The 17,504-nt window shown below is 40.3% G+C and overlaps 1 protein-coding gene across 4 annotated transcripts in view; it reads right to left on the reverse strand.

The window, feature by feature from the left end:
- plcb1l (phospholipase C beta 1-like) overlaps positions 1-17,504 on the reverse strand; it is a 114,208-nt gene that overhangs the window by 20,748 nt on the left and 75,956 nt on the right. For all 4 annotated transcript variants that reach the window (XR_013781414.1, XM_079370574.1, XM_079370573.1 and 1 more), the window contains exons 10-24: positions 14,230-14,376; positions 12,858-13,015; positions 10,660-10,742; positions 10,396-10,480; positions 7,130-7,304; positions 4,939-5,025; positions 4,411-4,481; positions 3,994-4,090; positions 3,751-3,835; positions 3,270-3,394; positions 2,850-3,004; positions 2,593-2,757; positions 2,217-2,316; positions 1,181-1,285; positions 956-1,071 (exon numbers count right to left, since the gene is read on the reverse strand). Coding sequence is in view for 3 of the 4 variants with exons in the window: in XM_079370574.1 (XP_079226700.1) it covers positions 956-1,071; positions 1,181-1,285; positions 2,217-2,316; positions 2,593-2,757; positions 2,850-3,004; positions 3,270-3,394; positions 3,751-3,835; positions 3,994-4,090; positions 4,411-4,481; positions 4,939-5,025; positions 7,130-7,304; positions 10,396-10,480; positions 10,660-10,742; positions 12,858-13,015; positions 14,230-14,376 (1,754 nt within the window). In the remaining variant the exon portion in view is untranslated. The remainder of the gene's footprint in view (positions 1-955; positions 1,072-1,180; positions 1,286-2,216; positions 2,317-2,592; positions 2,758-2,849; positions 3,005-3,269; positions 3,395-3,750; positions 3,836-3,993; positions 4,091-4,410; positions 4,482-4,938; positions 5,026-7,129; positions 7,305-10,395; positions 10,481-10,659; positions 10,743-12,857; positions 13,016-14,229; positions 14,377-17,504) is intronic.

A 17,504-nucleotide genomic window follows, 5' to 3' on the forward strand; every position in this document is an offset into this window, starting at 1 on the left:
CACAGTGAGTGATACAACCTGGGTGAGATTTATTTTACAGAAAACTTTTCTTAAAGTAAAGAGACAAGAAGTAACATCAACACGGTCTCGGTAGATGACACTAATGATAATACTGACTTGAGATGGTTTCTACACTGCTGTCAATGTTGTGCTCACCTGTGCGCCGACACGAGTGGCCGCACATTCAGTACTTGAATTTGGATCAATAAAGTATCTATCTATCTATCTATCTATCTATCTATCTATCTATCTATCTATCTATCTATCTATCTATCTATCTATCTATCTATCTATCTATCTATCTATCTATCTATCTATCTATCTATCTATCTATCTATCTATCTATCTATCTATCTATCTATCTATCTATCTATCTATCTATCTATCTTTGCCTGTCAGCATCTGTGTGTCCAATCTGACTCCAAGATGATTGTTTGCACTTACTGACACATTTTCCTTTTTTCTAGACTCTTGCTTGTGTTGTACAGGCTCTCTGATGTACGGTCGCTTTAGATAAAAGCGTCTGCTAAGTCAATTGTCGAATTGCAGAACATTTAAAGGACTGGCAGTCTGGCACACTGATATGATCAAAACAAATACTTGTTGTTGACCATTGTGTCATTTCAGTCAGTCAAGAGAAAATGAAGTAAGATATTTGTCTCTCCCTACAAGCTTTCTTTCTTCTTCCTCCCATATGTTTTGATGGATCATTCAAATGAGAACATGTACACACAAAGCACAGCATGCACACACACGGGATGCCTTGCATATGTAATGGGGAGAAGAGCATGAGCTTAAGCACACACACACACACACACACACACACGCACACACACACACACACGCACACACACACACACACACACAACACACACACACACACACACACACACACACACACACACACACACGCACACACACACGCACACACACACACACACACACACACAGATACCTCTTTGTCGCCTTCCTCTTCTCCTCCTTCCTCCAACGTGAGAGCAGCCAGCTGATTGGCTCTCTGCTCCATCAGATTGACATAGCGGATTGGATTGGACAAGGCTTCAATGACGTCTGAGGGACAGCAAAAAAAGCCTTTTTGTTACTGTGCGTGACTATTACACTGCAGAGTTTTGTGGATGAAAGATTTTACTTTTGGTTTGATTCATTTCACCTGACTCACCTGCAAATGTGTCTGGCACATAGTCCTTCACTTCTACATAGACAAACAGAGCAGGCAACGTCAGGGACTGGTTCTTCTCATTCCTTAGACTGATGTAGTGATAACCTGCGGGAATGAAGTAAGAAATGTAGTTACTCATCTTTTCAACTCAGATTTTAAAAAAAGTATCCAAATTACACACAAAAAATGAAAGCATTTGCAACACATCTTCGATTTCTGATGCTTTTAATGCTCATACACAAGCTTCTCTGTATGAGAAAGTGAATCATCAAACTCAAGGTTCCTGTGAGGAGATTTAAGCTGGTTATGAAACCGACTGAAACTTATTTTGATGACTTCAACGAGCTAAAAAATCAAATGAATTGACACGGATTCTTTCGAGTAGGATGCTGACAAACTGCACTTTTCCAAAACGCATAGAGACACACTACCCAGCAGCTTTAGCTGCTCACTGAAAAGAGGAGTACTACGAATAATAACTGCTCTCTGTAAGTTTTACCTACTTAACAGTACTCCACCATTTCCATTAAATGCATGATTTTGACATAATAAGGGAGAACAACTGTTAGAGAGTGGTGCTGCCTATTTGGTTCACACTGCAATCTATCCCAGAATGCCCTGGGAGTAACACTCGGTGCAGACCAGGAGGGCAGCGCCACTTTCTAACAGTTTTTCTCCACCATTATTTCAAAACCATCCATGTAAAGAAAGTGGTGGTATACTTTGAAGTAAATGAACCCTTTGGAGTGTAGTTAATATTGATAAGACTTATCAAATCAAGACAAAGTAAGTGGCAGAGATAGGCAGTGCATCTTGGTTTTGTGCAGTGTGTCCCCTCTAGCAGACAAAGGGATTCACTGCACGCTCCCTTACAAACTTTTATATAATACAAAAATGATGGACATTTAAAATAAAGCAAGGTGGAACGCTTGTACACTGGGGTTGCAAAAAACGAACTGACCTGAATTTATCAAAGGAGCTGACGTGGGAGATAAAAAATAAATGATTGGCCGTGTTGAAGCTGTTTTCTTTTTACCTGGACGGATAGCTGACACAGGAATGATACGATGGCCGATAAACTTTCCTCCTTCTTCAAACACAGCTATCCTTAGAGATGCAAGGGTGGGAAGAACAACCTGTGAACAGCACATCAAATAAAAATATGAATGCAGATAATAAGTACAAAAGTATTACCCTCTACACTCCATATGTTGCCAAAGACATTTTTCTGTTTTATATTTTTGTTTTTATTCATGTATCTTTGATGAGCTCTCAGGAGAGAGCAAACAATCCTTCTTCCTGTCTACAGGTTGGAGAAGTAGTGAACTTATCATCACTTTGTCTCCATGGTAACTGAAGAGTTCAGATGATACTCTTTCAGTTCCACTGTGTCTGCACAGACAGGATCTGACCTTCTTGAAGACAATGGCCTCTTCTTCCCAGACAGGATTGATGGCGTTCCCTTGAGATGTCTTGGTCTTGAACGCTTTCCTCTTTGTGTCCACAGGTAAGCCAAACATGTCGATCTCCACGTACGTGCCGACTTTCTTATCAGACAGGAACTGGCCTGAGATGATCTGGAAGGAGAGGAAATGAAAGTCAGTCAAATATCACATGCTCAAAACCAGACAGAAAGAGAAAGAGTGCTACATGGACAACATAAACAAACCTTAACAGACAGTGTATTGGCTACTATCCCATCCACTGTGCTCTCAGTGAAAGGATCAAAGTGTTTGTCGGGCCGCCTCATAAACTCTGGTTTGAGTCTGTAGCCACATTTCCCGTTGTACTCGTACATGCCCAGGTTTAACTGCATGGACAAATCTGTGTAGAAATTACAAAAAATACAAACGTTAACAATCGCAAAAATAAATCTGAACTTTAAACTGCATGGTGTATTCTACAGGTATCCACCAATCAGGAAAATTAGAATAAAAAGGTTTTTATCTTAATCAGTTAGCTGTGGAAAAAAATATGCAGGTGTTAAATCAGAGAAGAATGATTGACACATGTTCTATGTGTGAAAGAAAGACAGATTTTCCAAAAGTACGAAAATGTCAAAGGGATTTCTTTGCCTCTGCTTCCTCACCGATGGTTTGGAAGTTGAGCGCCACAAGCTGACATCCGGCGTTCCAGAAGAGCTGCGGGTTGTAGTTGGATGAATCCACTCGAGTGCCTTTCGGGTAGATCCTGCTCAGCTGCAGTTTGTTGTATCTGAAAAGAGCTAGTGAAGGACAATGCTGCATGACCTGTATTACAATGTATAACTGACAGAGATACCACTTCTACCACTAACTCCTTGTTCTTCATGGATTGTGACTTTCATTAAAAACAACAATACAGAAATGAACTTGAGCAAAGTTAAACGTAAATCAGGATTCTCTCATTATTACTTTCAGGGAACGGAAGATTAAAGAGAACTGAATTCATATAAAAACACAATAAGATATTATACACTACACTATATGCAATTCACACTGAAGCTAAACAACTGGGCAATTTAGAGGCAACGGTTGTAAGATATATTTGGAAATACAAACTGCACGCTTCGGTCAAAGTAAGAAGGATACTCCACAAACTCTACAGGAGATTTAGTCAGCTGCTCCAACGCTTTAGTCTCCACGAAGGATGACATCTGGTAGCTGCGATTGATCTCTGTGGGCAAAGATCATCAAAAGATGATCACAGTGATCCAATCATCAGTGGAGGGATTGAGATGTCTTTTTCAACATGTTAAGAAAACGCTCCTTTCATTTATGTTTGAATTATGTTATCCCAAAGCACAACTCATTTCTCAAACATTGTGTACATACTTTTGGATCCCTCGAAGCTGTTGAATTTGACGGGCTGGATGTAGATGACTAAGTTGGACATTTCCTCTGTGGCAAACGCCTCACTGCCTGCTGTACCCTGTACATGAAAAAACACACAGACAAAGCAAACATCAAAATAAAATACAGAACAACATTTTACCAGAAGTTATGTTATACTGCATATAAACAACGTGGACAACGTTTCCTTTGCTTTAAATGCTCCAAACAACCTCAGAAGCTCTTTTATCAGAAGTTTGGAGACAGATCAGTAGAATTAATATGCATTACCCAAAATTGACACTGGAGGGCAGCCTTATCACACGACATGTAAACACTACAATGACCTCTATTATTACCTTTCTCTATCATTTCTGGTATTTTTTTCTGGCAGCTGAATCGGAATTTCTTGATACACACCTCATCCATTGAGCCTTTTTTACAGTCGTCATCATCATCATCTTCATCCTCACTCTCTGCTTCTACTTCACCTGAAACAAGAGTCACATTATGTTTAATGATAAACAAAAGGAAAACAAAGAACAGCATGCGTGTTCTTCGAATGAATGATAGCACAGACTCTATGCAAAAATCAACCTTGGATTTTTGCATTTTTTTTTGTTTTTTTTAACACATATTTATCTAGGATCTGTGGCCTCCATAACCAAATCAGGGACACAAACACAGCAAACACTGACAATATCCAACCCACAGAGGTCATGGAATGAGGAAATGAATTTGAATATCGTTTAATTAGAGCCAGCACTTCTGCTCTCATAATGAGAGATCTACTGAAGATATCACACTCCTCAATCTGAAGTCAGACTGACTAAGGAGATTCATTTCAGCTTTGTAATGGTCAAACTGACCTGCAGCTTCTGCAGCCTGATGAGAGGACCGCTAACGATTTCTCTCAGAATCAGAGGGCATGTGCTATGAATGACTCACCAATAGACTTTCGGCCCTGCGGCCTCAGGCTGAGTTCAGCACCTTCAGACGGCTGCGAGGGGTCTGCCATCTCCTCTTTGGTTGAACCTGTGTGAGAATAAAACAGACGTGTTACAAACAAACCTACATGCCTGGATATAACATGGTCATCCTAGTTAACAAGACAATTAGGTTCATTTGATGTGTTTAATCTGTCACTATAAAGAACATTTGGTCATATCAGTCTCATTGAAGCAGGATGACTCTGTTATGGGCTTGATAATACTATCCAGCACCTTTTTGTCTTTTCTGGTCAAGCGGCGTACAAAATACTTGATTAAATGGTCTCTGTTCTAAAACTACATGAGTGTAAGAGAGTAAAGGCCATCTTCAGTTTTTGCTTTAAGGTTGTAGAAGCTTCCTTAACTCCTTGAATGACTGCAGCTTATTGATCATGTACACAGCCCGTCAGACAGATCTGCAGAGTTTTACTCACACTCCTCTGGACGTTGCGTTGCGTTCTTTTATACATGACAATAAAGTGCCTATGTTGTTTGGGGGAATTTTTTTTTTTAACTAAGACGTCATATCACACATTATTTTTCACGTTTAGTGCTGGTTTAGCTCAGTTGGTAGAGCAGAGGTCCCATGAAAAGAGGCGACAGTCCTCGTCACCATGGTTTGAGGTTTGACTACTAATCCTGAGGCATGTCCCTCCCCACCAATATTTCCTGTTTTTCTACAGCGATCCGATCAATAAAGGCAAATAAAAACTGCACAAAGTAATAAATGTAACCTTTACATGAGTATTAAAGAATCATTGAGGGCATGCCCTAAAACCCCCAAATAATATTCAAACACAATAAATACAAAGACTTGCAATCAACACATCACAAACCCTGACGCGTAAAGGCAGAGTTGTTTTTATAACACAGAGTTAAACAGTGTGAGAAGTTTGTCTGTTTCAAAGTGTTTCATGTGAAAGCAGCAGAGAACGTAAAAACGTTCATTCCAAGTGAAGTGTTTGCCTCTTTAGATTTTGAGCATCAGTCGGCCACTACAACATGTTGAGTGTTAACTATGCGACCGCTTTTCAGTAAAGACAGAATAAATGAAGGTGTGTTTGTCAAGTACGGTTTCAGAAATGAATAAATACATAAAACCAAATGCCTCACATGACGATGTGCCCTGCTAACTTTTCCAATACAATGTTATGATGAGAGCAGTAACTTATTCTAAAAGCTATCATAATCACTCTGATTTCATCTGTTTGTATTAAATGGGGGACACTGTGTTATCTGAAGCCATATTTAACAAAGGTCTGATTAAAGAACTAATTGTCAGGCTTAGCGCTGTGTGATCATGTTCTGTTTGCAGGTTATTTTGGATGGCCAGATCTCAAACTTGAGATTACGCATCTTAAGAAAGGGACATAACAGTTGGCATTGCACTCTACATAAAAAAAATCCAAAATACAATGATGAGTATTATTGTCTCAAAGTGCATGAATTGAATGATTCCCTGACTGTTAAACTTAAAGACTTGTGCTTATTATTTTCTTACAGCAGGGGGCAGTGTGTGTTCCAGTAAGAGTGGAGTTTTCTGCGCCAACTCAGAGGAAACCAAAGATGATAGATTGCAAGTTGTATTACTATTTACATCCTGTTGATATGTTATGTATGGACTTAAATTCTTTGACATATAATGTACAAAGAGCAAAAACTTAGAACATCCAAACACAGAAACACAAAACAGCACATGCGGAAGCAGCCAACTCCCTTGCATACATGACTGATCAGGGAAAACTAAAAAACGAAGGAGCAGCTGTGAAAATATCAAAATCCATAAATTCAGGCGTATACGGTCACCAGACAGTTATGAATTAAGTCAAACACAGCTGCATGCACACATACCAATACACTGAAGGCCAGTACCGGCATGTGTTTAGGATGCCCCAGTGTGTCTGCCTGACAGAGAGAGTGTGTAACAGCCAATAATACCTTCAGCTGATGAAGAGGGCCATGAAAATGATGAATGATAAACAATTGCTGTGTTTCGCTCCACTGATTCAGCTTCTGGATAGCCTAAAGATGCCGGTCCATAACATCACGGACGGACATAGCGTCTAGGCTGTTTTGCATTGAAACATAATAACTCAGCAGTTCGAGTGTAACGCTCTGTTATGGCTCTGTTTGTGTTTGTGTGCTGTTACCTGCACTAGGAGAGGACGGCTCACACATGCTGGATGAGTCGCTGCAGGTGTTGGAAACCTGCTCAGACAATTTTTTCTTGGTGCTTCCGTTTGTCTTGTGGTGTTTCTTCTTGTTCTTCACTAAGATCTTCCCCATCAGCTCCATGGGGCTGGGCAAAGGGACACCTGACTCCAGCTGAACGGTGGGGAGAAAGCATAAGCAAAGATGAGCACAGAGAAGTGAATATAACGTTCTAATAATGTCTTATAAACAAAGACAAACAGCTTGAAAAATATTCCAGAAGAAAATGGTTATTCTGTTTCAAAGAGTTGCTGCTTAGCCGACGATGGCTCCATTACAGCCAGATGTTACATCTCTTTTCAGACAAATGAGGCAATATTAGTAAGATAAATATAAAGCTGTTAACTAAAGTGGCTGACTTGATATTTTAATTCATGGCATTTTGTCTCACAGTCCTCTACGGAAGATTGTGCTGAGTTAGGCTTGTCCAAAGGGATCGGCACTGAGCATTACAAACTCTGTTGATGTTTACACTTTTCACATTAAAAACCAGCTTCTTGGGTAAAGAGTGTGTGTTAAACACAAACATTCAGCCTCTCAAAGGAGCTGGCTGGAAGTCAGCAGATCTCTGATTTATTTATGGGGTACACTGCTTTTGGATCCCAGTGTTTAGGAGTATTAATAATGCATTAAAAGAAAGTTAGAAGTGATATTGAATAAACACACGCACACATTCATAACCCTTAAGTTTACAACTTATCAGCTGCAAACAGATCAGAACTTAAAAGGTTTTTCTTACTTAGCTTGGCTTAAGTCAAGGGAAAAAACAGTGATTCACAGCCTCAACTTGAGCCAAGATAGTCCAACCAACAGCCCAGTTTCCCAGCTCTGACACCTCCATCAACACGTTTCCTTTGTCTTGTTGTTGTTATTGGTATGATAACGTGAAGATCAGTGTGGCATGTTTCTCTTGGCCTGAACAGTTACACTTAATGGAATCCAGCTCAACAATGGATGTGGAAGGTAATCTTGACTGCGCTGAAATGCACCACACTAAAGGATGGATTCAATTAAGTTACCAAATCCACAAATGCGCTGATTATAGGCGCATGGTTACATATATCAAACTTCATTGTACTGACCATTGAATAAAAACAATCCTAAGTGAAGAGTCGAATACTTGTGGAGGAGTCGGTGAGATACTGCACGTTTAGCTTTAAAAGCACGGACAGTGATATAGTAGTAAAGTCTTTCAGGAGGGTGAATCATCCTAAGTATCTCGACCGCTGTGGTAGCTTTCTAGCTGCACTATTCTTATTTTTTATTCTAGGTATGTATCTGTTTTTTATGCTTGGACATGTACATATGAGTGTGTATCTGTATACAATGCGTATACAGGCTATGTGTTTATATTGTCTCTCTTTTATTTCTATTTCCATTTTCTTTGAATCTGTTTTTATTCACTGCCTGTAAAGCACTTTGGTTAGCTGAAGCTGTTTTTAAATGTGCTAAACAAATAAACTTGACTGGACTAACTCTGACAGACCCTGCTCGCCTTTTCTGATTACATTACTGACTCCTTTCTGCATGTGCGTTCATCTCTCTTTGACCGTCCTCCATGACTTTAAACTTCGCCCCTGCAACAACAGACTGCAAGAACAATCGCTTTTCTTTCTCTCTTTTTCCCCAGTAGTAACAATAATATCAAAAAAAAAACTACAAATAAGAAAACACGTTCAAGGTGAATCCAATGCTTAAGTGATTTCAGTTCATATTTTTTAAAGGGTAGAATGTTCGCACCTAAATGTGAAAAAAAAAACAAAACAAAACAAAACAACGACATTGCCGGACTCCTCTTCAGAACATGATTTCATGACTGGCTTAATTACATGACATATAGATACCCATAGGAGCTTGAAATCTATAAAAACCTGTAATCCTTTTTACTGTCACTTTATGCTCAGTGGGAACCAATTTCACCATATCACCCTTCTGCCCCTTCTCCTATGGACTCACAGAGTGGAGATCTCATTCGATTCTCTGTACACGCGGCTGTCTCAGGGCCATAGGAGAGAGGCTGTCACCTTATCCACTTATTACAAGCTCAGCGGTAGAAATCTGATTCCTCAACAGCACTTTTCTCCCTCTGTCTCTCTTTCTGTCTTCTCCTTTGGTGTCTGTTTCCTTGTATCCCTCCCTCTCCGCCACAATTCGAAACGCTTCTCTCAGATAATGCGTCAATGTCAAACCCGTGTCAGGAGGCTGCTGGGAGCGTTAGCTGCTTAACAGTGTTACACCGGCGGGGTAAAGACATCCCTGGTGAATAACACCCAAAGAGTAAGTGCTCCTTGTTGAAGTACATGTGTGTGGAAGGTTGTATTATGTGGTGTGTGGTGTTTTTTTTTTTCTCGTGTGCCCCAGACGGTTTAAGAGGTGTGCACGAGAGTTTGTGCGACAAGTGTCGACATTTACCCCACGTCATTACCCACAAAGACGCCTTTGGGAAAGAAATAAAGAAAAAAAAAAAGAGTCCGGGTACAAAGAAACAATGCAAGCTTTTGACTTGTAGCCATGGCAACAGAGGAAGACAGATAAAGGGCGGCCAAGAAAAAGCTGAGTTTAGATTACGCCGCAAGAACACATCTGTTTAATCTCACACGGCTGCCGTTTGCACTTTCTCCCACGGTAACAGCGAGGTGATTCAGGGGAATGGACATGAGTGTAGGATGAATCTATAAAAGTTGACGTCCTCGGAATACATTGCAACAGGTATGTACAGTGTGTGTGACTTAAAATGAGCACGAAAACTACTCAGGAGAGGGAGAGAGATTAAGTGTTTGAGGACATTAAGGAGCGTGCCTGGAGTGACAGAAAGAGGAAAAACTGTGACAACACATTTTGCCAGGTGCTAGAGGGCATGTCGATATGGTGCTGTGCGTGTGACAGATGGAGGGGCTGGGATAGAAATGGGACATAAATGCAGAGAAATTGTTGTGTGCCAACAAAAGAGGGAGTATACATGTGTAAGTACATGTGAGTGAGCATTTCAGTACGGCTTTTTGCCTCATGAATGTAAGTTTCTGTATGAGTGGCATGCTGGGCAGCAGTGTTCAAGGACACTTCCTTGGTGCACCCATCTGTGCGATAATATCTGCTCAAGCCCCTGCAGTTGGCCATATAAGTGTGTGTGTGTGTGTGTGTGTGTGTGTGTTAAAGAGAGCGAGACTGCACAAGTGTGCGTGTTTGAGCATCCTTATGTACTCACAGGATATTTCTCCAGAGGTTCTGTCAGTAATGCGTCTCCAAATATTGACCGGCAGTACTCTGCCATCTTCGCCTGCTGTTTTGGTCTGCGAGGCGTCACATACACATGCAAAAAAGAAAACAACCAAATTAGAACTGTCTCTGTAAAAGTAGTCAGATTTTCACACGACTGAAAAAATAATAATAGTGACATAAATGGCTCATTGGACTGATCAATAAGGTGGACAATCACACTGTATGGACTTAAAATGATCTGCCGACTCACGAGTCCACGTGGTTCTCAAAGGACAGGAGGATAGGGAATGGTGAGGTCTTAAAGGCACACTCTGCTATAGCTTCGATCACCTCCTACAAACGCAAACGGAGGAGAAACACAATTCAAGCCATGCCTACAAATCGTAGGTTGAATGCACCCACCTAGGAAGGAATATTGATATTAGTTGAGTAACGAAATGGATGTTTGAAACAATAAATTACACGACTGGTTGATTTGGTTATGCACTGTGCAGTCACAAGAAAATAAAGAGTTTTGAAATGCTCGGCGCTCGTATGGCAGCCAGCATTGCATACATTCACCTTGATGGAAATTTCCTACATTTCCCAGACTGCCTGCGAGTTTGCCCAGAGAACAAGCATAAATTTGGAAATAAAAAAATGTAGGAGAAAGCAAGAGTGAGAAGCTGGAAAGAGAGTCTTTTAGGTGCAGAAAAATATAACTGTACTCTGCCTTTCTCCGAATGTGGAGGCTGCATGACATTATGGTTTGTTCTGAATTTCTGCTGAATAATGTGAAATAAAATCCTGTCAGAGCATATTATCCTGCTCTGTGCACAGTCATTCATGTGCTGCAAAGCTCCTGATCAGAAATTGGAGTCAAGAAATAAAACGATGTCAGAGCAGTCCAGTAAAGACGGTTAAACATCTGATATTGGATCTTTAAGCCACTGGGCGTTTAAGTCAATTACACCATCATTACCAACCATGTCAGTTCAGCTAATGCTTTCATTTGTATTTGCTCCAATAAAAAAACTAAACAAAAAAACGTTTGTAACTGTGTTACTCAACCCTCTCCATCTAAAGCACTCTAACACCCTCTCCTTCACAGCGCTCCTCTTTCTGTATTTCACTCACACCAATTCCATTAAGCTTGTTCTTCTTCTTTTGTTTCTCTCATTAGAGCTAAATTTCCTCCATCAATCAGTCCACCCGCCTCTCCCTTACTCTTTCACCTGACACTTACTGAGCCCTCAGATTCTCACCCCTTCCTCCTCCTCCTCTGATGCATTTTTTCTTTCTTTCTTTTCATCTTCAATTGAGTGCCCATCAGTCCTTCAGTTTAGGTTTTTTTTTTATCACGTCCTTGCCCATTATGATTCCCCTACTTTTTTAAAAATTATTATTTCTATTACATCTCACACAAATGAGCTTGTCCGCATTTTCTTCAGTCTGACAATAGTAGTATTTTTCAGTAATTTGTTTTTATTCCCAACTAAATGCCCTTTTAAATAGGTCTATACTTTCTTATTGGGAGATTGTTGTGCTGCTCAGAGCTCACTGTGCTTATATTTAGTTGTTGGACTGGTTGTTCAAAGACAAATTCATACCTCGTTCTTTTTTTGTAGGTAAAAAAAAAGTGTTTGCTGCTACTTTAAACCTAAACCAGTTGTCGTAAACCACACCAACTGTTACCAAAAACAACAATAAAGGTTTCTATTTCAAAACCTCAATCAATACTCAAAGTTATAATAATGGAGTCATGAGCTTTGGAGCTTCTGGACTAAGCTTCTCTCTATGTTTGCCTGAAATAATCTGTTTGAGTGCAAGATGTGTTTGAATATGCAGATGTTCATGAAGTTTGCTGTCAATACTTTTGTTTAACCAAACCTAAATGCAAGCTAACATTCCTTTGCTTCTTTAAATGTCATTCTTGCAAACCAAAGTTGTTTTGCAGTCACTGCTCAATTAATATTTGATTTTAATATTTGTACACATCTACATAGCAATACAGCATTTTTAATTTGAAAGGATGTACGGTACGTTAGGTATATTAAAGTCATTCTGAAGTAAATCAAAGAAACGTTGGATGCCAAAGGTAGTCACTTATTTCATATATGGTTACTGGAGATGAACCCAAAGATATAGAGTCTATATTTTTGGAAACACATCTATTTAGAAGACTGAACTACAAGAACGAATAAAATGGAAAGAACTGGATGAGAGGAAAAGAAACCAACTTCAATATTTAAGTACGTAACCAAAGAATACTGTGGCTTTTAGCCAAACCAAAATTGAATCAGTGTTTGATCCACTGAAACATAATAACATGTTTACATCATCTCCCCGAGCCCTCCCGCCTGTGTGTCTGCAGACAAAGACATTAAATGTTGTCTAAACTGAAAGACGCTTCAGCCCTCCAATCAGCCCCTCTTCTACATCTTAAGCCCTCTGCTCCCCTTTTGTTACCTTGAAGGAGATTTCAGTTGTCATGGTGAAGCCGTGAGTGATGACAGGCTCTTCTTCTGTGGTGCGACCTTTCCAGCAATCCAGTTCAATGCAGCGGCACCCCGACAGGAGAACCTGCTTGTACATCTCCACTGAAGAGTTCCCAGCCAGCTGGCCGGCTGCACACAGCACATACACACAAACACAAACACACAAACCATAAACAACCCTTCAGGTTACTTTTCTATTGATCCCAAAAGGAACAGGATGTCTATAAAACCACGTCCTCCCACTTTTCAAGAGCCCATTTACAGCATTAGTTGACAGCACGCGCTACGAACAATATAAGCCACGTTATCTGGAGCTGGCAACGTCTCATCACCCTGTCACCATTAGCAAAGCAATTATCCCTTCACATTAGCTGCATGCTTTTGTGCAACATGTTAGGGACTGTGTCAAAGTGAGAAGCAGATCTGTGCTCTCACTTCTGTTGGCATCATTAATATCCGCCTTTTTTCCATCACTTTTCTAATGATTTGTCCTCTCACTCTTTTTTTCTTCTCCCTCTTAAATGGCCTACCTCTCCCACACACTTTCTTTTTACTTAATGAGAGAAAGACTTGCTTTAATGTAACATGGGTGAATAGGACGAAGTACCTCTACATTAATGAATGTCAGTCTAATGATCTTGTTGATCTTTTTCAGTGGTAGACGTAAATTCCGCAAGGACACACATGTTTTCACTTCCCTTGTTGCCTACAATATAATCCTGATGTGTCACTATGAAAACACATGAAAGGAAAACAGTGCTCGGGAGAAAAGAATCACCATACGATTGTTTGTTTTCCTTATTCCTTCATTCTAAGCTGCGTGACCGGCCTATTACAAAAATTCAATTTTTTTCATGGCTGGAGAAATTTGATCCACTTTAAAGATTCAACGCTCTCCAGTTCCTCCAAGTACAGATTTGAATAGATGAATTTTAATATCCATTGAAGAGAAAATGGCCTCTGTATTGTGCCTGCCATGCTTGTTCACCGCCAGGAGCCAGTTACTGGAACTACCAGTCTAAAGAAATATTTAACTCATGAATATCAATGAATCGAGACTCATGTCATGAGCTGATTGGATAACCTCTAGAGAGGTAGCGCCAGAGACAAGGACTCGAATGCAGCGGTGCTTTTGATTGACTGACCTGCGAGGTATAAAGTCGGGTGTGTTCACTTGTGAAACCATAATTATATTTCAGAATAAATAAGTAAAGTGTTCATGTGTGGAAGAGAAGAGGATCAGCCTGGAGTTAAAAGGAGCTGAGTGTGTTTGCAGACAGTCTAAACATTCTCTTATTTTGTACCTGAAGAGTGTGTGTGTGTGTGTGTGTGTGTGTGTGTACCTGTGAGGTATGTGTTGTGTGAGGAGTTAATGAAATAGTGGGAGAGGGGAAAGGTCATGTCCTCGCTCTGGTCGAGCTTCTCAGGTGGGATGATGCTGTTCTCCTCCCCGCTCAGATACCTGGCGAAGCCTTCCACTGAGATTTGACCTGCACAAACACAGGACAGCACACAGGAATGTTTATCTGATGATACATTTGAAAGACAAGAACCCGAACTCTGTGCGCAAGGAGTTAAATGAATGACAAGACCTAATGGAAAGACCAATTGTAACAATTTGCCAGACTAGCCTGATAAAACCTACAATCATCATTTTAGGCAATCAATCTTCATTGTTGTGTGAGTCCAAACTGCAAACACGTCAATGATATGTAGTGTATTTTCAATATATCACAAACATATCCTGCTTCAACAGGTACTCACTAACACATTAAATGTACATGTCTTCACCAGGAAATAGACAGAAACACAGAGAAGCATTTGTAACTTAAGTACACAGCTGTTTGAGAAAATGATATAGCCTTAACCTTAGCTAAAAAAAACAGAAATTCATGGGCTGGGGGTTGAAAAACCAAATAATAAAAGTAAATCAAATTTATAGACACATTATTGGTTTAAACTTTTCACTGAGTTGAAAAACATACATACAACAAAACAGAGTGCTTTGCATACAGCGCTGACAATGTTTCTCTTCATAAGGATGAAGGAAGTCTCTCTCTCTCTCTCTCTCTCTCTCTCTCTCTCTCTCTCTCTCTCTCTCATATGTGGAAGTGGAAAATCTTGCAGATTATTAAGGGTTCGCTTGATGACTGTGCACAGAGCTGGCCAGGAGCCCCGGAAGTCACAAACATATCACAGCCAAAAAAATCTGTTTTTACAGCAGAAATAAACATGTTTACAGCCTGGTAAAAAACCTGACATTGGTCTGATCATGTCGTCATGGGCACACACTGTGCGCATGGTGAATTTAAAAAAATGGCTACATTTGGATTTTATGAACAATATGTGTAAACCATAGTTAGGCGTGACATGATTGACAGATGGGTTGGATGTCACAGTTTGTCAAGAGGCTTAAAACCCGGCTCAGCTCAACACTCAGCCTGTCGTTACTTTAACTGAAAGTCAGGCAGAGACAGGATTTCCAGCATGGCGGTTGCTGCCGACGAGCCTCTGGAGCCACTGCAGTAACAGAAAGCTGATGTCGCTAAGGCTTTATCCATTAATATTTGCGCTCTATGGTACACGCTGTGAATCGAATACATACTGCTGGTGTGAAGAACTGTTTATTATCAATTATTGACACTTAGATTACATCAGTATTTTTATTAAGCTCAAACACTAATATGCCTTTTGCCTAAAGCCTTTGTGGTTAATCCTTAAAACCTAAGCCTCAGTGCTTCTGAAATTAAATTTTGCAATTCCTAAAGTTGCATACTCTTAAGGATTATTTTTTTTAATTTTTTATAAATCTTTAATTGCATCAATATAAAAAAAAAATCCCTGCCCCTGTTTTACAAGCAATCTGACACCAAAGAGATTTTGACCATTTCAGGCTCCCCAAGCTTCTGCTTAGCATTTCTCTGCCTGAGAGGTTCATACAATGATCTGGAAAAGGGCTGATCTGCCCTTGACGCTGTTTTCCCCCAGTTTTGATTGCCTGTCAAGGTCAGTCATGTTAAGCTTTGCCTTTTTATTCATCTCTGAGCTCATGTCAGCACTGTGCATGCTCAAGGAAGTAAATAATGTCTAATAAATAAGTCATAAGGAGCAGAAGCAACGCTCCCATCATTCCCAAAATCTCCGTACATTACCATACACTCTCCACACCTGCATGGGTTTAATAACACAAAGCAAGCGCTTGAAGCGAAAAACATAGCAGTAGCAATCTCCTCCACCCACAGACATTTACTCAATGTTATGCTAAATATGCTAAATGATGCAAGCTTGATGGGTGCAGCAGGTCCCTCCGGCCACTTTATGCTAATTAATGCGGCGCCGCCCTGTGCAGAGTTGTTGGACTAATTAACGATGGCTGCTGTATGTGACATGAGAGCTCAGTCGCTCTCAGCATCTTTCTCTCTGCTGACTGCCAGGACGTCCCTTTGTAAGGCTCAGGTCTAACCTCTGTACCCCTTATAGGCAGAGCTGCAGATTTTCACCTGTTCCATAGACATTTGTAGGTCAGTTGTAGGAGTGACGGTGTTAACGTGACTGGGAGTAGTGGTGTACTCGAGTGAGAACATACAGGTGTAATTCTAAAGGTGAAGTTTGATCTGAGAGGAAGTTAAATTAAAAAACTTTGGCTTTTGTCCACATCAGGGACTCTGTTGAGCTGAGAGAGAGCTGCAGTGTAAATTAATTCAGAATTTAATGACAACCTGTAAGTGGGTGTGGAAGACAACCTGGCTAAGAGCTTTCTCAATGCAATCACAGAAGATGAATATGCAATGATACGATGCTATCCAGTCTGGTTGAAGGAGACTTTTAGTGTCTTGTTTCATTTAGCATTTTATTCATCTGTATTCAGTGAGTGTCAGAACATTTGAGCACTGACTATTGCAGTCAAAGACAATGACAGAGCACTGAAAAAAGAGATGAAAGAACAGTACAATATTCAAATAATCCAAGGTGGAAGTCACAACAGTAGAGCAAAGAGAATGAGCAGCTGACACAGTTCAGTGAAAATATACATTTTCAAGTTCTTTTTTACCTCATCTAAACAATATATTTGAGGCAGATCTAAGGCATCCAATCCACTATGTCCAATAAAGGGGTTTTCCTCATTCCTAATTTGTGCATACATCAACATGGTGCTTTTTAAGTTCCTGTTTCCCAAGCATATTTCTTTTTGCATTTTAGAGTCTCCTTAAAAGTGGTAAAAGTGTGTTTATGTGCGTGACTCTGTGTGTGAAGGTAGCATGTGAAGCCCTGGACTCTTTTGCAGAGCAGATGGCTGCACTTCCTCTGGGCTAGATAAATACTTCACATGGGGAAATCTGTCACTGGGACAGAGAAGGGCACTTGTCCAGAGAGCCTGGGACAGGATGAAACCACAACATCGTGGTGCTAGCACATCGCTGTGATCAGAGACAAACACCGGGCGGTCAAATTGGATACTTAAAAATGGTTTAAAGGAGTCATTTGGTCTAATTTAGTCACCCGTGATTAATTTTGTTTCACGTTTGAAAATGGTACTTTGCTCAGGAGAGTTAATTAAAGTGACACTGGTGCTTTGTTTGAGTTATTTGAGGGCAATTTAGTTTCTGTGTGATCAGAT

This window comes from Symphodus melops (genome assembly GCF_947650265.1).
Source record: "Symphodus melops genome assembly, chromosome: 1".
NCBI classification, from domain to species: Eukaryota; Metazoa; Chordata; class Actinopteri; order Labriformes; family Labridae; genus Symphodus; species Symphodus melops.